The sequence below is a fragment of the Rattus norvegicus genome, chromosome 18 (assembly GCF_021556685.1).
Source record: "Rattus norvegicus strain SHRSP/BbbUtx chromosome 18, alternate assembly SHRSP_T2T, whole genome shotgun sequence".
NCBI classification, from domain to species: Eukaryota; Metazoa; Chordata; class Mammalia; order Rodentia; family Muridae; genus Rattus; species Rattus norvegicus.
The window spans coordinates 80,228,781-80,252,715 of record NC_141551.1 but is presented as its reverse complement, the minus strand read 5'-3'; the positions used below and the strand labels follow the sequence as shown (position 1 = coordinate 80,252,715).

General features: G+C 44.0%; 1 protein-coding gene across 1 annotated transcript in view; it reads right to left on the bottom strand.

The window, feature by feature from the left end:
* Positions 1 to 15,202, bottom strand: part of Cyb5a (cytochrome b5 type A) — a 32,499-nt gene extending 17,297 nt beyond the window's left edge. Inside the window, exon 1 of the mRNA NM_022245.2 lies at positions 15,003 to 15,202. Within this exon, the coding sequence (NP_071581.1) occupies positions 15,003 to 15,131 (129 nt within the window). The 5' untranslated portion in view covers positions 15,132 to 15,202. The remainder of the gene's footprint in view (positions 1 to 15,002) is intronic.
* Between the last annotated feature and the right edge of the window lie 8,733 nt (positions 15,203 to 23,935).

Here is a 23,935-nt window from a genome sequence, read left to right as displayed (position 1 = left end):
GGGTGGGTGTGACCACAACAGGACAAAGAGTGTCACCAATGGAGAAGAAAGAGCAGACACAACTGGAGGAGTGAGGCCTGGTGTCACAGCAGAAAGACTGTCTAATGCAGGGGATCTTGAGTTCAGGGTCAGGAAGGAAGCCAGCCAGGGGCCCAGGAAGGAGAAGGCCAGGCCAGGGGAGGCCAAGGGCTTCCGGGTCTCTTCAAGGATCTTGATCCTTATCAGCTGAGCAATGATAAGTCACGGTGAGGAAGTCAGACTTCACTCTGAGAGGAGTCCTGAGGGCACGTGAGGACACTGTAAGTAACCCAGGCCAGAAAAGACAGCTCAGCGTGCCAAGCTCCCTGAGGAGGAAGATGGGAAGATGAAGGGTGCAGATGGGGTGAGACAGAGACGATGGTGTGCAGGAGACAGAATGGATGGATACGAGATGGAGGTGTGAGGGGCAAGGTGTGAGTCTGTAGGTGACAGGACTCCTGGTTACTGAGGACTGACTCAGATTTCCAATGAACGGGTGACTGGATGCTTACAAGACTCAAACTACAACCATTACAGCTGCAGGAGCTGAGAACAGGAATCCTAGGAACCAGTTCTAATCTGGTTGTGGAGACAATGCACTCTGTCCACAAATCTTTCCAGACCACAATTCCTTTCCTGTTTTGTGAATTCCCAATTTCTTTAGCTGCCCTCAGACATTCTCATCCTGCCAGTCCATGAGGACTCTTAGAGATTAGGGAATACCAGTAAATAGCCTTCACCTTTTGAAAATAAATAGAAACTCTGTTTTAAAACACTAAGAGTTAGCTGGAGAAATTTCCTGCCACACCTCCACCTCTGCACTAAAGATACAACCAGGAAGTCATGGTATAACACCTACATTCCCAATGGGAAAATCCTCAAGTCTAAAGCTTACTGAGTGCTGACTGACATGATACCCCAGTTGGAAAATTCTAAAATTTGACTTCACGTAAGGGGTTATGGTTGAAACACAGGTATGTTAAATGATATGAAATTACCTCAGGCAGCCTGTGTAAGGATGTGGCTTTGCCATGTGTTCTGCAAGAATGAAGGGCATTCTCAACAACAAGGCTGTCGACATCAGAACTGTCTATACCACACTGGAGGGGTGCACGGTTGTTAAGGGACCCAGAAGAACCCTTTGGATTTCTTCAGTTACAACAATTACATCTACTTAGAGCTCTGTCTCCTTAGGAGGAAAGAAAAAGGGCTCTGGCTTGAGACATGGTGGGAAAATCAGAAGCTGACAATGGTTCAGACTCTCTGCAGTGATCCACACAGATCACTACTCCATTACTAGATGCAATCTGTGAATGCTCACTTCCCCATCAGGGTTTATATCCAGGAGAATGTCTCTTGTTCAAATTCAAAATTTCTTAGATGGGAATCTGCAAGGTTCAGATAAAGACAAGTGCTGCCTATTCTGTTCCTCTAGAAACAAACTCTCATCTCACTGTGCACAGTTATTTAGGTTTCTTCCAAGTTTAAATTTAATTACTACATCTGTTACCTAGTCGAGAAAACTAGCTTGTCAGATATGGTCCCTAGAGACATAAATATAGTTTTACAGCTCATGAAATTTCAAACAAATTCAGTGGCAAGTGTCTTGACATATATAGATTAGAGAACTATTAAGAGGGTTCTATATTGTAGACTAATCAGTATAGAATACATGTCTAGACAGAAAAGTGGGAATTAAAAAAAAAACAAAATAAAAAGCAAAGCAATGAGTCCTTTCTGGACAGTTAAATTGAAATTCAGAGAGTATGAAAATGGAACATAGGTCAGAGAGTCCAGATTACTGGCTGACATGGGAAGAGCCTGAGGATTATTAGCAAAGAAAGTAGTTTAAACAAAGAAAACCACGAAAGACTGAAGAATAAAGTAGGCGCACATAGGGTGTCAAAAGCCAGCATGTTACAGGAGACACTGAGGACCAGCTGAGGTCTGAAGAACATGGCAGACAGACACACGGAAGGAGCTTGTCCACCCAATGCAATGGGCTGAAGGGCCCAGCACATGTAGGCTAAAAGCCATGGCAAGCCAACTCCAGGAAGCCACAGCAATGCTGCCTGACAGTGTTGCAATAAAAAACTGTCATCCCTGCTTGATCTGATCCAGCCCAGGCCAGTCTGCCAGCCTTGCAGCACACCACTCTGAGATTCCTGCAGCCTGGCCTCTTCCTCTGTAGCCCAGAGCCAAGCTCAGAACCACACATCTGTGCCAAAGAGCCTGACTCCAAACAGTAGGCGAAAGGTTAAAAGCCCAGAAATGCAGAGATTAAGAAGGCCTTGGGGAAGCACCTTCCTAGGGACAGAGGAGCAACTGGAAGGATGGGGCCACAGCCACTTGTCTGACTCAACATGGACTGACTGTCTTTTTAAAAATGTGAGCAAAGTAACTTTATATATAAAAGTAAAACTTTAAAAACCTTTATAAAATTTTCTCTGGAGAATATGATCAGAAATCACTCTTTTAGACTCAAGAAACGTAACCTTTACCTTCCTAGATGCAATTAATTTAAAGGACAGAATCTCTCAATCTCTTCTTTAATTTAAAGGACAGAATCTCTCTCTCAATCTCTTCTTCCTCTCTCTCTCTCTCTCTCTCTCTCTCTCTCTCTCTCTCTCTCTCTGTCTCCCTCCCCCCCCCCACCCTCCCTCTCTAGCAGAGAGGAGACAGGTCAGGGTCTGCCCTCTGAGAATTGCTGACCAAAACCTAGAAAACAACTTCCAAAACAAACAAACAAACAAACAAGCAGAAGCTTTGCTATGTAAATGTAACTAAGGGACCCAGAAGTCACTTCACAAGCCACGCTCTGGGGTTTGAATCTGTCTCTTTCATCCCAAGTGTTCAAAACAAGTTTCCCAAAGCAGTGAGAACAAAACCCCAGAAGAAAAAGCAGACACCCTCCCTAAAAAAGAATTCACAAACAAAAACTTATTAAAGATTATCTCGAATCATTAAAACAAAAATTCAAAAACTGTTTAAGTAAGATTCATTTCTGGAGAGTTTTTCTAAGACAATGAAGTCTGGCGTCTTTGAAGTTGGTTTGGGTTCAGATGTCTGTCTGTTCCTCTGCAAACTGTGGAGAGAGAAGCCAGCAGCTCCAAGCAGCATGAACTCATCAGTTCACTAACTCCTCACAAGTACAGCCTGGGCCATTTGGAAGATCTTAGATGGAATGCAATCGCCAGCTGACATGCAGGCTTGCCCACTAACTCAGATATCTGATTGCTAGCCCAAACCCCAAGAGCAAGGAGGAAAAGCCAGGGATCGGGTTTACATCTGTGCGAGCAGAATCCAGGACCTTACTTTCTTCCCAGGAAACACAGAGGTGTGGAGACTTGGTTTGAAGTCCAGCTGCCTGAATTCCTGCCCTAGATTCTCTTTGTCATCTAAGCCCTCTGCTTCTGCCTCTAAAATTGGGATGAGGGTAGAAATAGGCAGCTTTTAGGCATATGGAAAGACTTGAACTCTTCCTGATAGAGTTGGCTTTTCTTAAATGTAATGTGTCACTGTCATTTGACATTATTGTCCCTACTTTGTTTTCCCAGCTGGTAGAAGAGCGAGCATTGAGTGATTTTTTTTTCCCAGGGAGATGTGAGGACAAGTCTATTCACCCAGGATGAGCATTGACAACAAACCAGTGAAATCATCCTGTAATGGATTTATTGGCATCATATAAATCTGGTATTGGTACATCACCAGAAAGCACACCCAGCATGAGTGAGGATTCCCAGGAGCTGCACATGTGGGTTCCCTGGGCAGCTTTCAGGCAGCTACACCTCTTTTCCTCAGCAAGTGTTTGCTCCTCATGTGACCCTGTGGAGAGTGTTAAGTTTCATGAGCCTCTTAGCCTCCCCTTACCCTTCAGGATGGGATGTTTTAATCTGGAGGAAACTACCTGTTAGACCCAAGCTGTTTCTCGGGCTACAGTGTCTTCCTCTAGTCTCACAGTTACTGCAGGCACCCTACTGAGACACAGCTTGTTAGTCCCCCCCATCCACAGACTTCAGGTGCTAGGATCTCTCACCTGGAGAAGGTTACAAAAAAGTTGGTATCATAGGCCACACATTTGTTCCCCACCCTCTTCCCTGCCTCCTGCCTGACAGAGCTATGGGCTTACACACTGAAACCTCTACTCTCAGAGAAGTGTGAGAAGAGATTCCCACTTGTGCTACATGGGCCTCGATTTCCCTCTACCAGAGTTCTTGTCTTGCTGTCTCTGATGCCAGGGGCCTGAGCTCTCCTTAGAACTGCTGCCATGTTGTTGTCTGGCTGATAGTGCATGGTGTTAAGTAACTCTTTAATAAACACCTTACTCCTTAACTTGTCTCAGTGTCTTTTTCCAGTATCCCTGGCTCCCAACATGAGACCTTTCACTATACACATGGAAAGGACAGGGATTGAGAGCTGGGTGCCAGAAAGGATAGGAGGCTTTGGATGATGGATGGATAGGTAGACAGACACACAAACAGACAGACAGATAGATATAGACAGACAGACAGACAGGAGATAGTAATTTTGAGGTGTTACTGTGAAATGCAGGAATCCCAGGCAAAATTGCTGATCTGCTTCTCCAGTCTATTCAGAAACAAGAGAAGTGAGCAGATATCACTTTTTAATACTTTGTAAATAAACCTCCCATGATCTTTTATCAAAACCTTAAAGTCTCCTCTCAGACTAAAGATTAAGCAGCAAAACAGTATTAAGTCTGGGACCCAAGACTGTTCAACTAATAATGTAGTTTCTTTTCTTCGCTATCCCATGATCCTGCTCCCAAAAAATTGTTGAAAGCAAATTCTAGCTCCAGAGCCCAAGGAACCCCCATTCTTGCTAACTCCCCTTTAAATCAGCCTCCATGATTCTGAGAGACAGACAGGGAAGGAGGCCACGCCTAGGTCGTAAGTGCAGTGAATCTCTGGATTGCCAGGCCAGCTTCCTCCACCAGGGACTCTGCCTGACTCCTAGCCTCTCAATTCTACTAAGCCAGAGAGTCTAAGAGTTCACAGAAACATCATAAAAACAGTGAGCTTTTTAAGGTCAGTTATGAAGAGGACATCTGTGTAATATGACTGTCAGCTGTGAGCTGGCAGATAACTAGTGGTTTTCTCTCCTTGAAAAAGGAAAGAAAAGTTCCTCTCTTTAGAAATAAAATAGTGTTTGGACTAAAACATTCTATAATGCTGACTATACGTATGCCTGGTCAGTGTGTCCTGGCCAATGTGTTTAATCTACCTTCACTAAGCTGTCTCATTAGGTAAGATATAGCAAGTTAAAAATTGGAAACATTATTATTCTAATTCCCGAAGGGCACAAAAGCCCCTGGTTCTGATGCATTGACGTTGAAGTAGAGGGAAGAAAGGCTGGGGTCAGGCTTGCTTCCTAGGAACAGGAGAACCACAGATTCCAATCAGTGATCACAGTGGACTCTTGACTGACTACCTAACTTCACTAAGCTTAGCAAAGCTACCAAAACCAGGGACCAAGAGGCAGATGACTTTGACCTGAGAGGGGCTGCTCTTCCTGAATCTATCCTGAGTCAGAAGAGCCAAAACTCTTCTACCTCATGGACATCAAAGATAAAGAGGAGGGCTGACTGTGGTGCCATTCCGTCTCCCCTGCTTCCTCCTCCATAGCAAAGCACTAGGGGCTTCTTCTTCCAATTAAGTATTAAGAATAATGAACAGGACTGAACCTACAATGGCCGAAGGAAAAACAAAACAGGCTCCCAGGAAATTACTCAATGTGACCCAACAGCCATTCTCCATGAGTTTTCTTCTGTTATATCTTTTAAGATTTTATTCATTCAATCAACTCACATATACTGAGTCCCTTCTCAGTATTGCTCTAGAGATTAACAGATGCCTATGAGTAAGACTGAAAAGCTCCAGGATTCACAGAGGGCATCCTTTAGTGGAAACAAAGTATGTGCTTCCAAGTCATGTACGAGAAAACAAAGACAAGGCTGGGGATGTAACTCAGTGATACAGTAACTGCCCAGCATGACCCAGGCCGTGCTGTGACCACCGAAGTGGGGAGGTGGGGGGGAGCGACCGTAAGGAACTCAGGGATTTAGATGGACTTCCAGCTCAGAAGAATGCAGTCAGGATAGGTTTTGGCTATCTAGCTTCTGTCTATCGGTTTGAGATCTTATTCTGTAGCCAAGGCTGCTCTGGAACCCATTAGGAAGCCCACGTTGGCCTCAGATTCACAGCAATCCTAACTTCTCACATCATGGAATTACAAGTGGGAGCCACCAACCCAGCAAGATGGTTGGAAATGAGCTCAAAATGGACCACAGAAATTCTTTGAAAGTTAAGAACAAGGTTTCTTTCTTTTTTGACCACTGATACCCAGTCATTCTGGAACCACTTGCTGAAGACTGCCCTTCCTCCATAAAACTGCCATTATATTATTGTGAAAAATCAATTAGAAATATCTGTGCTCATCTGTTTCTGGATTTTTCTATTTCTATTCCACTGATCTATGTATGTGTCCCTCTGCCAGTGCCATGCTCTCCAGAATACCGTAGTCATAGCCTAAGATTTTTAATTAGGTAAAGTCATCAGCCATGAAGCGTTTAAGGAGAATAAAGTGATACAAGTTGGCTTTACCTCTAAAATGTCAGTCTATTGTGATGAGCAAACTCAGGGTCCTAGGAGACCTGGCCAGGCATGAGATGACAGGGATTGGCCTGGTGAGAGCAGCAGAGCTGGTAAGAGTTGGTCAGTTCTAACTTTAATGTGATATGATACACTGAAAGCTGTGACATTGGACAGGATAGTCCAGGAAGAATGAAATACCCCTGGTTTAGGGTGTTGTATATGGAAGTCAGAGATAGGTGGGAAGGGAAGAAGAGGAGGCCAAACATGTGACCAGGGAGGCAGGGGTAGCAGGGAGCTGGTATCCAGGAAGCCAAGCAGGAAACAACTGTGTGACATTCAGCTGACACATCAAGACACTCACACAATTTTAAGAGAAAGGAGCAGATAGAGTGGAGGCGAGCGGATGGAGATGGTGGAAGAGACACTGGGGAAGAGCTATCCGGAGAAGCCATCATGTGTATGTACGTTTTTGGACAGGAGGGGGAGGGGGTTACCATGTTTAATAATGAATCCAATGGCCCAGAGTGGGGAACCTGTTTACGAAGATCAGAAAACAGAAGATAAGGAAGAAATGTCATCAACTGAGAAAGGAGAATATGGCAGCATTGGCTTAGACAGGAAGAGGCAGGAAAGTATCTCTGAATGTGCTATTTGTGCTAAACACCACTCTGTCGTACAGCACAGGACCTGGCTCAAGTGTTCTTTGCTCTGTGGTTATATAACAAGCCAAATTTTCACAACTAAGTCCCAAAAGTGATGTGTGATGAGCCGTTCAGTGCAGTCTCACCAAGTGTCTATGACCAAGAAAAGTTCCTAAGGCCATTACCAAGTGCCACTGGTGGGAAAGGGGTGGGGCTGAAATACCACAGGGGTAGAGACTGGGTGGCAACCGTCTTCCTCCAAAGGGCTCTCACGGTTCACCGTCCACCGCAGAGGCCTTTGCTGAGCAGACATGCACAAAACCTGCCATCCAGAGGAGACAAGCACTCACTCACTTCAAGCGCCCACTGATGACATTGTCAAGACAGAGAACTGCCCTTTTTATGGAGCTGTAATCTGCCTTTTGGGGCAGTGGTCACAGAACAGAGAACACGCAGGGAGGGAAGTCTAGCTGGTTTGAGAAATAACAGAGGTCTGGTGGAGAGGAAATCGTGTGACTACCTAAAGTAGAAGAGAGAAAGGCAGGCCCAGTCACCTGGCTTTAAATCCTGGCACATTGGGAAGCCATCGGAAGGAATCACGGGGAAGAAATGACCGTCCTGCACAAGGGGGAGGTTTGTTTGCTTCTGGAAAGTGCATCCTCAGAGTAATGCTAGCATGTGTTAGCTGGCTGAAAGCTCATCATTCCTCAGAGTAATGCTAGCATGTGTTAGCTGGCTGAAAGCTCATCATTCCTCAGAGTAATGCTAGCATGTGTTAGCTGGCTGAAAGCTCATGGTGCCACCATCAATCTGAACAAATACCAAAAGCTCACTCCAGATCGAGCAAGGCGGTGAGGGCACAGCCACGTGTCTTCCAAGGTCCACCGATTAAAGGGACTCTGCAAGTCCTCCACAGCCCCTCACTCATGCCTGTCTCGTGGGAACTGCTCCTTTCCAGATGAAAATCACACAGATGGCTAAGCCAGGCCCAGTGACCAAGAACAAACTGGGCAAGACTGCTCAACAGCCTCTGTGTGAACTGGAATGGCTGTTCACATGCATATGAAGGTCAAAAGTTATCCTTGGGGGCTATTTCCCAGATGCTGTCTCCATTGGTTTTGTTTTGTTTTAAATAATTTATTTATTGTATATGAGTACAGTGTAGCTATCTTCAGACACACCAGAAGAGGGCATCAGATCCCATTGCAGATGGTTATGAGACACCATGTGGTTGCTGGGAATTAAACCCAGGATCTCTGGAAGAGCAGTCAGTGCTCTGAACCGCAGAGCCATCTCTCCAGCCCTCCAAAAGGACTCCTACCAGCCTGGAGTTGGGGAGGTTAGGTGGCCAATGAGCTCCAGGAATCCTCCCAACTCTGCCTCCTAGCACTGGGATTACACATGGGCACCACCACATCCAGGTTTTAATACAAGCCCTGGGGATTAATCTCAGGTCCTCCTGTTTGTGTACCAAGCACTTAACCAGTTGAGCAATCGCCCTAACCCCAACAAAGGTTTTATAACCAAAACGCAGTTGGCATAACAGCCTGCTACATAATGAAAGTTATAAACATCCAGTAATGTCCCTGGCAATAGCTTTTATTACTTCACTAAAGAGGAGGGAATTCATAGGTGACATTTACTTACACAGTAAAAAGATAGAAACGGGCAAAATATATTTTGTGACTGAGGCCATGGTGGGAGAAAAAACTGGTACCACAAGGTCTGCAACCATTCAAATAGGCTGCATCACCAGTCAGCCAGCCAGCCAAAGTGGGCCTGGAGGGTGTTACCACCTCCTCAGGTCCTTTCCTCCTGATATCCATTCTTCCCCCCCCCCCCCCAATATCCATTCTTCTTTTAGCATCTCCCCAGCCTCTGTGGTGATTTGCATATTGTTGTTTTGACACTCACCTGACAAGAACTTATTCTACAGATGTAAGAAAAGTTCAGTCCCATCTTTGTGATCCTCATGACCAGAGGCCACAAAGGCCAAGTTCTGTAGGCCACCTACAATGGCCACCTACTAGAGTTTAGCACACCCAATCTCTAACTCATTGGTTCCAATAGCAGCAAAGGGCCCAGGAGACAGTTCACAAATACACTTGACACAAATACACAAATACACTTGGTGGATTCCCAAGAAAACAATAACCCAGGGCAACACAGAGAGTGCACTCTTTTGGAGAGGGAGTGGCTTGGGGCACTGCTACTTCAAGTTCCACTGGATCTGCTGTTTCTCAGGCCACTTGTCAAATGGTCTTGCACCCAACACAAAGTGACAGTGCTGGTGCTGGTGATGGCTAATGTTCTGTGGGACAGTTTGGTGTATTCCTCAAACCACAATATTAGCAGAATATACATGCAAGGTGCCAAGCATTTACCTGTTCATTTCTTTTCCTGATGACAACACACACTCATATAACTTAGAAGAGGTAAATAAATCAATCATAAGCAAGTTTCTTGGTCACTGTGAGACCTTTAAAAGACTCAGAAAGAGAAAACAAAAAACAAAAAACAAAAACAAACAAACAAAAAAACAACAACAACAACAAAAAAAGCTAACCCTCCAGGCATGTGGGCCCTTGCAAGTGCCCACAAGGACCATGACCCCCAAGTACATCAGTGATACTTATGGAGATTAAATGTAAAAGAACACAACTTCTCACCACAAGGATCTATGGTAAGTAATCAAGGTAGACTAAGCACAAACCCAGCAGGAGGGAGGTGGCCTGTATGATAAAGTCTGCCTGCAGCCAGGACAATGAGCTCTAAGGCGAATCCTCAACAGAGTTCAGTGGGACAAGTGTCAGAGGACAGAGCACCAGAGCGCACAGCTGTGAGCAAGCGTGGCACACACTCACACTTGTGGCACTAGCTGTGCACATTCGCCAGGCTGTTCTGTGTGGTGTGCAATTCTGGGCAACTGCAATTTTCTTCTTCTCACTCTTGAGTGTCACCCAGGTCTTCACAGTGACACATCTTCCTAGGAAAGTCATATTTCGGGTGAATATTTGAGTTCTGAGTAGCTTCTTTTGCCGGGTGAACATTATAACTATTAATTTCCAATTAAACCAATACCGGGCCTAGCATGCAGCAGAAACTAACGTTAATGACAACTGGTAAGGGAAATGTTTTTTCAAATCCACAGCTTAGATCATGTCCCATAATCCTCTGCCATTAAGCTATACTGTCACCCCAGGAAGACAGTAATCAATGGACGTAGGTAAGCTGACACCGGTTATCCCGCACTGAGAAGGCTGAGGTAAGAGGACTGATCCCAGGCTGAAGGCCAGCCTCTGCAAGACCTTGCTTCACAATAAAAAAAAATCACAAGAGTGGGCTGCGGCGTACTGGCTTATCTGGCATGCTCAAGGCCCTGAGTTCAATTTCCAGTACAAACCAAACCAAACAAAACAAAAACAAAAGCCAACCTTTTAATTGTCTGAACGCCTTTTCTTTCCCCGGTTTTCTGAGTGTTTTTCACACATATTATGTTTCCCAATGTTCTAGGGCCAGAACCACGCAGCTCAACATGTTCCCTGAGTGGAGGAGGACCACAGTCATTTAGACTCTGTTACACAAGAGAGGTTGTCTCTCAGGGTTTCAGAGTCTTCTAGAATAATAGGCATCCATATTAAGTAGTGATTAGCGTCTTACCTAGTCCCTATTTACCCTGGCTGGCCTGTATAACCTGTTTTACTTCCTTATTTACAAAATTTTCATCAACTTAAAGACAAACAGAAAATGAGTTAGTTGCCTCGAGTATGATCTAGTGCCTTGACTTTGTTTTGATTTTACTATTGCTTTTGTCTTGTTTTTTGATGTGTTAAAACAAAACTGGAATCTCTTTTCAGAAAAGAAACACCTTCCCCAACAGTGGGAATGCTTAAAAGACACATAGGTGCAGTCTTACGAGGTGCTTTCCTACCTATTTATCCAGGATGCCTAAGTCACCACCTAAAACACATCATTAAGGAGGAGGGTTTCCTCTTTACATCATTAAAGGTACATGTGGCTGCCCCAAACAGTGAAGACCTCTCCATTTCTCAGAGACAAAGGTGGGCATCTTAAGCGTCTCAGGAACACAATAGTCCTCAGATTCTGAATTCTCCATCAATGGAAGGTAAACAGCCATAAAAAGCAAAACTTCATTAAGATCCCAAAAAGCTCAAGTGAGTCAGAAGCTAACAGTCTTCTGCGAGGTAGGAATATTCAAGACTCCCTTTAAAATCACAGCATCACTAGACAAATATTCTATGGGGAGGAGAATCAACTTGCCTTCCGCACAGTCTAGCAGATATCAGTGTTAAATGGGATTATTACATGATGCTCTCTTCCTCCCTTCCACAGCTGTGCTTAAACCCTGCCCAACCACAGAACAGGGAAATGCAAACTTGCTCCTTGGCCCTTAACACCTGTTTTCATTCCAAATAATGGTCTCTCAGATTTCTATAATCATTAACCTGGCTAATACCATGATCTTATATGACAAGACTCAATTTCATAAATAATAAACTAAAAACCTAGGGGGCAGGACTAGAGAAAAAAAGGTTCAAAATATATAGGTAATGAGGCTTATAATCCTGTTGGCAGGCAGCTGGGAAGCAGAGCCCTGCTGTGGTTTAGATGGCCTCCCTGCTGGATTTCTACCTCTGAACCTCAGAACATTAGTTCAGGAAGACAGAGTTCACATTGCACAAGTAACCTTCAAACTGTGCTCCTGACTAGAAAGATAATCTTTCTACTACTCTCCTATTTCACGATCACCTTCTGGATTTACATCTCACCTAAAACACACTTCAAGCACTCAACTACACAGGACACCACAAAGGGGAAATCACAGCTCAAATCTGGCCCTGACTGCAGTTTCCAAATGAGCAGAAAAACTCAGCATGGTTTGTGTTCAACAAACATTGTTTTTTGTTTTTCTAGTTTTGGTTTCTGGAGACAAATTCTCACTGTCACCCAGGCTGGCCACTCTAACTCTTAGGAATTCTCCTGAGTCTTGGAGAAGCTGAGATTACAGGCATGTACACTACACTAGTCAAATGCTTTAATTCTATGTCAGCTGCAACCAGGCGCTGCAAGTCTCCCATTTCTGTGAGGAATCTAAGGCACAGAGAAGGCAGGCGGCAGAGAGGGGCCAACCAACCACAAACCACAGCATACGTTTCCTCAGCAGAAATGAAGGATTCTTGATGGAGGGCAGAGCAGCCTCAGGAAAGCATGGCCACCTAGATGGATGAACCCAGAGCCTGTGGAGACACAGCTCTGTGGTGACAGAAAGTTCCAGAAAAGTAAGAAGGATGCACCTCCCACCCTTTTCATTTGTAAATTAACAAGGATTGACATATTCTTTGGCTCATGTACCTCCTGAAATTTCTGGGACCTTGAGACGTAGAAAGTGGGGCACAGGGCCAGACACTCTGAGCCTTGTAAAATATTTGTTTTAAGACAAAGCATGAGATAAACGACCTAGACCTTTGAAGCTGAAGGAATCTAGAAAGAAGAACTGTGGCAACATGTTGAGGTGTGTGTGGAAGTGGTAACCCACACTGCAGGAAGCAGTCAGGCACAGGGAAGCATACAGTGCCTGCTGGTGCACTGAGGTCCTAAAGGCAATCCATGCTAGAGGAGGAAAGCCAATGACCAAGAAAGATGCTGTGTGAAACAAGCAGTGTTAAGGAGTGTAGCAAGCTACGAAATGTCAAATGGCAAGAAAAGAAATACATCAGCACCAGGCAGACCTGGATATACCGAGAGGCCTGACGGTCTCAGAAAATGCTCCATTTCAACATAGAAGAACAGTCGCACACCGTGGGAGCAGGGTAAGAAAAGCAGGTTGGTAGGTCCTCTGTCCCTCCAACCCTTAAAGCAACAGGACCCAACCATTCTCTGTGCTTCTTGAAAACCCTGACCTCTCCATCACCGTCCTAGATGACTGGTTCCCAGGGAGCTTCTCTATTTCGCTCAAGAAGTATTCTTCCCAAGCCATTCTCAGAGAGAAGGTACCAAACACGTAGGCAGAACAAAGGAATTTGTTTTCCAGCTTGTTTCCCAACTAAGTAGCTTCTTGTTAGCCCTGCAGCTGAGCTCAGTAAGTCTGTGGGGTCCTCTCACGCCGTCCCTGACTCATGAGAATAAAACAAGAGAACTTTTGAGTATAAGTTAATAATCTCATCCCTGTTACCTACTTCAAAGATTGATTTTGAAAAGTCATACACAATTATTTGGGGGGCAGCAATTCCCTAACAGGAGCTACTGTATGTCCTTTTCTTTTTACAAGTGCTGCACTTTATTATAAACACAAAGTCAAGGGATGCATTTTGTTATAAAATTCCAGAATTACATATGTAATGTAGGAGGGCGGGCAGACAGAGGGACGGTTTCACATGAAGAGGCAATCACCTGGCCCTCAGCTTCACAATACAGGACTGTTAGTTTAGAAGCTGCTCTGGCCTCAGCAGAAGGGTGGCAGATCTGAGTCCCCACTTCAAACCACTCCTTATTAAATTGGAGCCCTATTTTTACCATTAACAGTCAAGTATTTTACCATGAAACTTCAACTCCAAACTTTCAAGTTTTTTCTGTGTTTAACATTCTCTGCAAAACAAACGTCTCTTGAGGTAAATTACAATTTAACACTGACCCTCTACTTTTGCCCAGCCCACCAATAAATAACAAAGGTGCAAATCACCTCCATCAATAAGCACTCTTATTTACTGGGAGGAAGCGGAGTGTAGAGGTCTTGTGACTATGAGTAACAGTGCATCTGGAAGGAATAAAGAGAAGGACTACAAGCCCATGGGCTCAGCAGCAAAAACTGCAATCTTGAGACCAGCATTGCCAGAGGCAATGTTTTCCTCTAACTTGAGCCATTTTACAACTTCCAAAGTAGCTTAAAGATGAAGTTCCATTTTTCTGACTGTACCCTGCTGCCTACTTCTTTTCCCTAGTAAATGCCCAAGACACATACTAGGGAGTCTTTGGGCCACTCACCTGGTGCTGGGGCTCTTACACAAGTCACTACTCCATTAAGGTCGACATTTCTTCAGGCTCTCAATGACATTTCTTCACCTTCCCTCTCACCATTGAGAGGACACTAGTGAACTTGAGGCTCTGGACATCAGAGTAGCCCTGGAAGTACCCCCCAACTTCGCGTACTTCTAACCCTAGGGAACCCTCTGGGGGAATTAGCTTTTAAGACCAGAGGTCCTCCAACTGGCTAATATTAGAAGTCCATTCGAAAATGGAGGAGTTTTTTATTCCACATGGAAAGAACCTCATATGAGAACAAAAGAAAGAACAAAAGAAAAAAGAATCTTTCAAAATCCTTACGCGGTTGTGCACTCTCCCAGCAAGTGGGTAGCATTTATTCAGGACACTCCTGAGCACCTTTTCAGGATTCAGCTTTGGCTCCCAAATACTCCGCCCATCGGAGCCTACAAAAACAGCTCACACGGCAACGGTGCTTCCCGACCTCCCAGAGGCATGCCCAGATGTGCGAACCTAAGACACGCAGGAGCACAGACACAGGTGTGCACAAGCAGGTGAGCATGCTCAGAGGCGAACACAAGTGTGCAGACGCGGAAGGCCCTCCTAAATGTTCGCAAATACTTGAGCACTCAGATGACGCATTTTCGGACCTCGGTCCCAGGTCATGCCTGGGGTACTCACAGCGGGGGCCACCCTTCCCCGCGCCCCACTGGAGCGTTCGTGCCCAGCTCACCTCTTCGAGAAACTTGGTCAGATCGTACACCTTATGATGTAGGATCACCCAGGTGCTCTTGCTGTCTTTGTGCTTCTGAATCTCCTCCAGAGTGTAGTACTTCACATCCTTGTCTGACTGCTCGGCCATTTCGGAACAGTGAGCCTTCCGGGCCCTGCAACACAGCCTTGCAGGGTAGTGCAATGATCAGGTCTGAGCTGCCTCCGCCCGGGACATTCCCAGCCCCACCGGGACGCGCGCCCAAGGACCGGGCTGGGGTGGTGCCTCAAACTGGGCATGGACCTGATGGCCTCCGGGGATTGGCCAGTATTGTGCTCCCGCCTTCAGCCGACGCCCTCCATTAATCCAATCATTTTCCCTCCAGTTCAGAGAGCGGTGTTGATTGGCTAAAGGAGGAGCCCTTCACTTTTACCCTGCGCGTTGGGTGGAGAGGCGCTTTTCTGAGTCTGCGCAGGAGTCAGCGGGTGGGGTCACTGGTAGCTGGGGAGGTGCGATCAGCGATCTGAGCACCCAATTAAAGAGGAAGCTTTAGGGCCAGGGCAAACTCCATCCTAACCTTAGGTTCTTCCTTTAGACCCGACTTCACATTAACTCGCGTATTTCCTAAACAAAGCGGCCCTACATCCTGATAATAACTTGGAACGAAAATTGCAGTGGTCCAAAGTAACCTTCTGAGTAGTTTTCCTTAACCACAGATGAGTGGAAAGAGCCTCTTACACAAATGTCACAGATTAAGGTCTGGGAATAAATGTGTGGCCCCAAATAATGAGCCCCATGCATTTCGCTTCACTGGCATCTGCAGGGGGATGGGGGTGGTTCATCTAACAGGCAAAGGAAATTGCTACATTAAAATTAGAAGCATCAAATGATTTCTTTAACCTGAAATAACTTCGGTGTCACAAGACCCTGACATGGCAAAGACTTTCTCTTATCCTTCACCATACTGTAAATTTAAGTCCTAAATAAGGAACAGCACTAGACACAGCGCTGGAGTCCCTCCCCCAGCTGGCACTCCCCTACCCTTTTGACAGGAAGTCAATACCATATATAAATTACACATGTCTAAAACAGGAGTGGGGGGAACTTATTTACTTATTTTAAAAAACAGAAAACTAAACTTATTTACTTATTTTAAAAGCCCTTCTAGGTCTTTTCAACAATGGTAATTAACTCCAAAACCATTACATTAGTGATAGCCACATCAGTGATCCTCCCAGAAAATCAGGAAGGTCCTGAACTCAGTAGGACTTGGACAGAAATAAGTTCCCTTTCCCTTAGTCTCTCCAGGAGGACCTGCTTTTGGGGAAATAAACATTGCTCAAGGCATTCCAAACTATTTTCATTGTTTCTTTCTTTTTAACCACAAGGAAACATTTTCCGATTGTAATTGTTACTCAGAAATATTTCTAAGGTAAATTCTTTGTATTAGGATACTAATCAGCTTAGTTCACATGCAACATATGAATATTTTATTTTACACCAACCAACTAAAATATAATGTAGGACCATTTCCAAGAAGTTCAATGGAGGATTTCAGGGGGTGGATGGAAACAGTTTCTCTGTGTAGCCCTGGCTGTCCTAGAACTCACTCTGTAGACCAGGCTGACCTGGTACTCCAGAGATCTGCCTGCTCCTGCTTCCTCTTCATTTTAAAGCATAGTTTTATGGAAAGTTACAAGTATGCAGTGGGTACATCCTCTTTCTCTGTATCCTTCACCCAGTTCCCCCAATGACCACATATTAATGTAACTAGGTAACACCAAAACGAGGCAGCTCACACCTGCTAAACCAGCACTCTAGAGACAAAGACAGGCTAGCAAGTTAGAAGCCACCCTGGGCTACTTTGAAAGTTCCATGCCTACCTTAGTTATATAGCAAGACCTTATCATGAAGAGAGGTTCACTCCAATACTGCAAGGTTCCCTCTAGTTTTAGTACTGACGCATGTGTATATGTGTGGCCTCCGTATAAACAAGCATAACTGCTCTGTCACAAGCTTCAGCTGGCACTATATTCCTGAATTACACTCACATCCTCCTGTATTATCCCTAACTCCTGGTAATAAGGAATCTGTCTCATTCCTGTATTAGTTTGTATTCATATTACATAAATGGAATCATACAATAACACATTTGAGATCAACACTGTCACTTGTCTTATTGTCCGGGAAACCATCCCAGATGTGAACTGCATCAACAGTGACTTCATCATCTTCATTGAGAAGTGGCACCACCATCCTGGAGGAGCTATCAGATGGATGAGGCATTGCCCCTCAAGTTGGAATTTCCATATGAATCTAATGCTGGGAAAAGGAAAGGGCTGAAGTCTGGTGTCAGCCAGAGAACCAACTTGTCCCCAGGAAAAGGACTTCACACAGTTGTGACAGGTTGTCAAAGCCCTTTGCAGGGGAGACTGGAGCTGAGATGGGTTAGGGACTAAGCTTAGCCAGAACTGTTTAGCCGTGCTTAACTTTTCCCTACCGTGTAAGCCTAAGCTCTAAGTCAGACAAAAATGAACTGAGGCAGGGTGGAGGAGGTAGCTAACTCTCTTTAGTTGTCTCTTTCCCAATGCTCTCCGTCATTTACTACTACTTGTTTGTTTGTTGGCCTGTTGAGGAATGTTGACTGGGCCTGGCTTGTTAGGGCTGCCAGGGGTCAGGTTTTGACCATAACAGTTCCAGTCATCTTTCACTGTGTGGATGCACTGTGTTACAGCAGCTCGTTTAGAAAGTCTCTGCTTAAGGAACATTTTAGTTATTTCCAGTTTTCGATTAACTATAGAAAAGTTGCTATGGGCGAGTTTTGTGTGAACGTAACTTTTTATCAAATGTCAAGGAGTGTGGCTGTTGGGAAATACAAGTAACTGTTTGATTAGTTTGTCAGAAAGTGCTAAGTCATCTTCCCCCTCACATTACTACAGCAATGCCTGAGGGACTCAGGTTCTCACTGTGCTCTCCAGCTTTGTCTTTATTCTGTATTGTCCTAACTTCCATTTAATCAGCATTCAGAATCAGAATCAGCTTTCCCTGTGCTTATCTGCCGCCTGCACTTCATTTTTCTTTGCTTTTGTAATTTTAGTTTTGAGAGTATTTTGTTTTATAAAAAAGAATCTTATGGATGTACTAGATCATTGTCAGAATTGTGGATTTTTTTTTTAACCCATTCTGGCTTTTCCTCTCATCATCTCAGTCCTTGTCAAAACAAATGGTATCACTTTTTTTTTCTTTTTTTTTTTTTTTTTTGGTTCTTTTTTTCGGAGATGGGGACCGAACCCAGGGCCTTGCGCTTCCTAGGTAAGCGCTCTACCACTGAGCTAAATCCCCAGCCCCAACTTTTTAAGACGGTCAATTTTTATTTAGTTCTTTGTGTTTGTTTTGATGTTTTCTATGCAGTCCAGTCCGGCTGGGAATGTACTGTGGAACCTAGCCTGCTTCTAACTCCTGGTTAAAGAGCTCTTTCTGTCTCTGATTCTTGAATAGCTCGGACTACAGGTATACCTCACCAGGTGTCAACTGCAATGCGTTCCAAGTGCTTTCTTTGTGTAAAGTAAATGACTTACACTGGAGTTCTATCAAACTGCCCAAGCAGTATTTGCTGAGAAGACTTAAAAGGAGTAAGAAATGCCCTGCACATGCCTTACAGTAATTAATGTGTGGCTTATTTGGCTTTACCTAGCAGTCGAACAAACACAAGAGCTGACTGGCAAGAGAAAGCACACGAGCTGTTCATTTCATGGAGGTTTTCACAAGACACTAAAGTGGGGTCAGGGGGAAGCAAGCACAGTCCTTTTATACGTTTTAGATAAAGAACAATAAACTTTTGTGGTGATGACAGGCAAGTGGACCTCTGAACTCTGGTGGTCAATTCAAGGGAAATCGGTAAGAGGTAGAGGAGACGGGCAGTGGAAGACAATGTCTACAAGTGTATTGCTGGGATTTTAATGAAAATATCCACCAGAAACAGGAGAGGTGGCTGCTCTTGCAAAGGACCTGGGTTCAGTTTCCAGCACTGGCACAGAGCTGCTCACAGTTATCTATCTGTAAGTCCAGTGCCAGCTGCCCCAGAGCCTTCTCTGACCTCCAATGTCACCTTCATGTATGTGGCACTCATACAAACAGGTGCGCATGCACACACATTTTTCACAGAATATTGTTCATTAGAACTGTATGTTGAGTTAGGAAGGACTGTTTACTGCAGTCCCTTCCGATATGGGCACAGAGTATTTGTGCACAGATTCTTCTTAGATATTTTTCATCAGCCCTTTTAATTTTATCATCACACGAGTTCTATATGCTTCTCTGGGTATATATCTAAATTACTGTTTTTACATCAACTTTTAGGTCTTCCTTATTATCACTGTGTGAGAGATGTGTGTGTGTGACTGCACAAGTAGGTTCTAAGGATTGAATTTGTGCTAGCAGGTTTGCTGGGCACGTGCCTTTTGCCACTGAGCCATCTTGCCAGTCCTAGGTGTTCATTTTCTAGCAATTATAAATGGTGATGTATTTTCTCATATACACCCCATATTCATTTTCAGTATATAATTACATAACTGGTTATACTTTTCCTGGCTCTGCACTTTGATGAACTCAGCTTCTTTGCATATGTGTTGAAATTTCCTTGTAGGCCACTGTATCATCTGACAATGCTTTATTCTTTTTTAAAAATCCTTTATCTCATTGACTAGAACCATCTTGAAAGGTGGCTATAATAACATACTTGCTTGCTGCTGCAGTAAAATAACTGGGGGAAAAACACTTTAAAGGACAGTTTTTTTCTGGCTTACAGTTTGAGGGTATGGTCCAACCTGGTGGGGAAAGCATGTCTGGAGAAGTTTGAGGCAGTCATTCCTGTTGTATCTATAGTCAAGAACAGGGAAGAGTGGCTGCGGAGATTGATCTGCAATTAAGAACAGTGTCTGTTCTCGAAAAGGACCAGGGTTTAATTCCCAGCGACTGTCTATAACTTTAGTTCCAGAAAATCCAATACCCTCTTCTGCTAACCACAGGCACCAGACACTCATGTAGGTAGGACACTCAGACATGTAAAACACATCAAGCTTTTTGTTTTTCAAAGAAGCAAAGAGAGTTGTTCCTACCGGCCCCGCCCCACCCCCCAGCCCCTGCCTTCCAAGTGCTGGGAATTAAAGGTGTGGATGTTCTTTGCTAAGTTGAAAAGCTTCTCCATGACCACCAGCTTTCTGAGTTTTGTCACAAGGAGGAATAGAGCTTTAATCTTGTTTTCCATCAGTAGAAATGGTCATGATTCTCCTTCTTTAGCCTTTTCCTATGAGGAGATGAATTGTGTTTTGAATATCAAACTAGCATTGTTTCTAGAATAAACATCATTTGTATGTGGTATATAATTTGTGTGTATACTGTTGGGTTCTATTTATGTTTTGTTTACAATTGTGTGCCTGTGTTGAAGAAAGATGATTCTATCTCAGCCTCATATTAGCTGCTGTAGTTTGCAGGATTGAATATTGAAGGGATCTAGTTGCATATAATAAGGTGGACCTGTTGCCTTGTTTTAAGGGATTTGGTAAATACTTTTATGTATTTCTTGGAATTCCTAGTTAAATAATTATGTGGGTCTACTATGGGTCAGCAGACTTCTTTTTGAGGTTTTTTTGTTTTGTTTTGTTTTGTTTTGTTAGTACCCAATATGACAGGCTTGTAATAAGTGTACTTTTAAAGATATGGCAAAATTTTCACGAATGGAATCTCAGTATCTGGCGAATTCAGTCAATCCCAATAGGACATACTGATAATAAGTGTACTTTTAACTAAAGGACTGTTTAATATGGGTGTTTCATAATGGGTGGGTTATGTTCTTCTTGGCCCTGAAAACTCCAGGCTAGCCTCCATGGCACATCTCCTCATAGAAGCACAGGGATTATTGACATGTCTCATTGTTTGTGGCTTTAAGTGGGTTCTGGGGCTCTGAATTCTGGAGTCCTCAGGTTTATGCTGCAAGCACTTTGCCCACTTGGCCATTGTCTGAGTTAGGGTTTTACTGCTGTGTATAGATACCATGACCAAGGCAACTCTTATACAGGACATTTCATTGGGGCTGGCTTAAAGATTCAGAGGTTCAGTTCATTATCATCAAGGTGGGAGCATGGCAGCATCCAGATAGGCATGGTACAAGAAGAGCTGAGAGTTCTACATCTTCATCTGAAGGCTGCTAGGAGAAGACTGGCTTCCAGGCAGCTATGAAGAGGGTCTTAAAGCCCATGCCCACAGTGACACACTTCCTCCAACAAGGCCACACTTCCAAATTGTGCCACTCCCTGGGCCAAGCACATTCAATCCACCACAGCCACCATCAGGATCAGTGGGAGAGTTTGTCTCACTAAATAATGTAGAGAACAATTCAGTAAGACATCCAACACCAGGCCTGGACTCACATGTGCACACACCTTCACACCCACCAGTGCACATATACACACAAACCAAAACCACTACACATATACACTCAAAAACAAAACCATCTTCGGATTGGTGACCTGAATCCTATCTTTACTTTTATCGGGTGTATGATAAAGGTGTGACGATCGACGGCCTAATCAGCAACTGTTGCAGGCCGTTAATTCATGCTTCCCCATGAGCTTAACACAGTGGCATCAGTAAAGATTACACAGTGCAATTGTTCTTACTCCATAAGACTTCCTTACTCTAATACACAGGTATGAGGAAGCGGTCTACCTGGCAAGGTACTGCAAACAGGCAAATTTACACACAGAAACCTATGGAATTAAAAGTTCACAAATATTTACAAATGCCATTCGACTATTACAGCAAGAATATTGTAATAAACACTTAGAAAATCAATTCCACTCTTCACCTTCTGCAAATAAAAAATATACTCTAAGAAATACTTGCCCCCACCCTTCTTTCCCTGCTTTCCTTACCAAATAAACTTTTCTACTAAAATGGACTTCAGTTTAGATATGAACACAGAAAATCTGCATACAACTGTGCCTTTAGAATATCATGTTTTGATTTGCACTTCCCTAATAACTAAAGACTTTGAACATTCTTTAAGTGTGTCTCGGTCATTCAAGATTCCTCTGTTGAGAATTCTGTTTAACTCTGTGCCTGATTTGTGGGTTGTCATTTAACTTCTTGGGTTCTTTATAAATTTTGGATTTTAGCCCTCTGTTAGATGTAGGGTTAGTGAAGATCCTTTCCCAGTCTGTACACTGCTGTTTGACCTACTGACAGTGTCCTTTGTCTTACAGAAGCTTTGAAGTTTCCTAAGGTCCCATTCTCAATTGTCAGTCTTAGAGCCTGAGTCACTGGTGTTCTGTTCAGTAAACTATCTCCCGTGCCAGAGTGTTCAAGGGTATTTCTTACTTCCTCTTCCATGACATTTACTGTGCCTGGTTCTATGTTGTAGTCCTTGATCCACGTGGACTTGAGAGATTCCATCTCATACCCATCAGATGGCTAAGATCAAAAACTCAAGTGACAGCACATGCTGGCGAGGATGTGGAGCAAGTGGAAAATTCCTCCATTGCTGGTGGGAGTGTTAACTTGTACAATTCTTTTGGAAATCAATTTGGCAGTTTCTCAGAAAACTGGGAATCGTTTTACCACAAAACCCAGCTATACCACTCCTGGGCATGTACCCAAAAGATGTTCCACCGTCCCACAAGGACACGTGCTCATCTATGTTCACAGCTGCTTTATTTGTAATAGTCAGAAACTAGAAACAATCTAGATGTCTCTCAACTGAAGAATGAATCTTGAGAATATCATCCTGTGCAAGGAAGCCCAGTCACAACAGGACGTGCATGATATATACTCACTTATAAGCGGATATTAGCCATAGAATACGGGATACCCATGCTACACTATACAGACACAAAGAAGCTAAGCAAGAAGGAAGGCACAAGGGAGGATGCTTGATTCTCACTTAGAAGGGGGAATAAAATACTCATAAGAGGCAGATGGAGGGAGGGATCTGGGGGGGGAGACAGGGAGAGGAATGGGGGTTCAGGATCAGGTGCAGCAGGAAGGGACAGGAGACATGGCCAGATGACCATGAGAATGAAAGGAAACCTGCAACTGACAGGAGTGGAAAGGCAGGGGCATCTCCGGGAAGAGATGGAGGCCAGAGATAAGGAAGGTGCCCTAGAATCAATGGAGGCAGCCTTAGCTGTGACTCACCCATGGTTGGGGATATGGAACCTGAAGAGGCCACTCCTGTAGCCAGGCGGGAACCCCAATGGAGCGATATGGACACCAACCCACCCACAAAACTTCTGAATACCACGTTAGTGTAGGATAGCTTTTCCTTTCCAGAAACACCTGTCTCTTGTGCATACTTAGTTATATCTAAATAATTGTCCGTCTAACGGAATTCCCAACTTTTCTAAAATATGTATTCATTTAAAGATAAAACATCTTTCCATGAGTTGAAGTTGTTCTATCCCATGACTATTCATAAACACCAACAAAGCTACTGAGATCCCTTCAGAGTCAGAACGAAGTACAATGAACTATCGGATCTGACCATACAGCTAGCAAAAGTATCTGGAGACGTGGTCCTTCAGAGGGAAGAGCACACTGATTATTTATCCAATTCCAAGAGGTCATCCCTGAAAACATGCATACAAGTGACGGTATATGGACTGAACAGGGTGTGTGTGTGTGTGTGTGTGCGTGTCCCTAATAATTAATGAAAAGCCATAAGTTTGAAGGAGAGCAGAGATTGATAAATGGAAAGGTTTAGAGGGAGGGAAGGGAGAAACACTGTAATAAAATTATAATCTTAAAAAGTAGACAACTTTTTTTTAAGTATCTGGAGTTCATTTGCGATCTACAGCCATTTATCACAGTAACTTCAGACAATGATAAGTAATTACATAGAGGACACTGTACTATAAATTTATTTATACTAATTTTGCATAGTTATAAGTAAATAACCA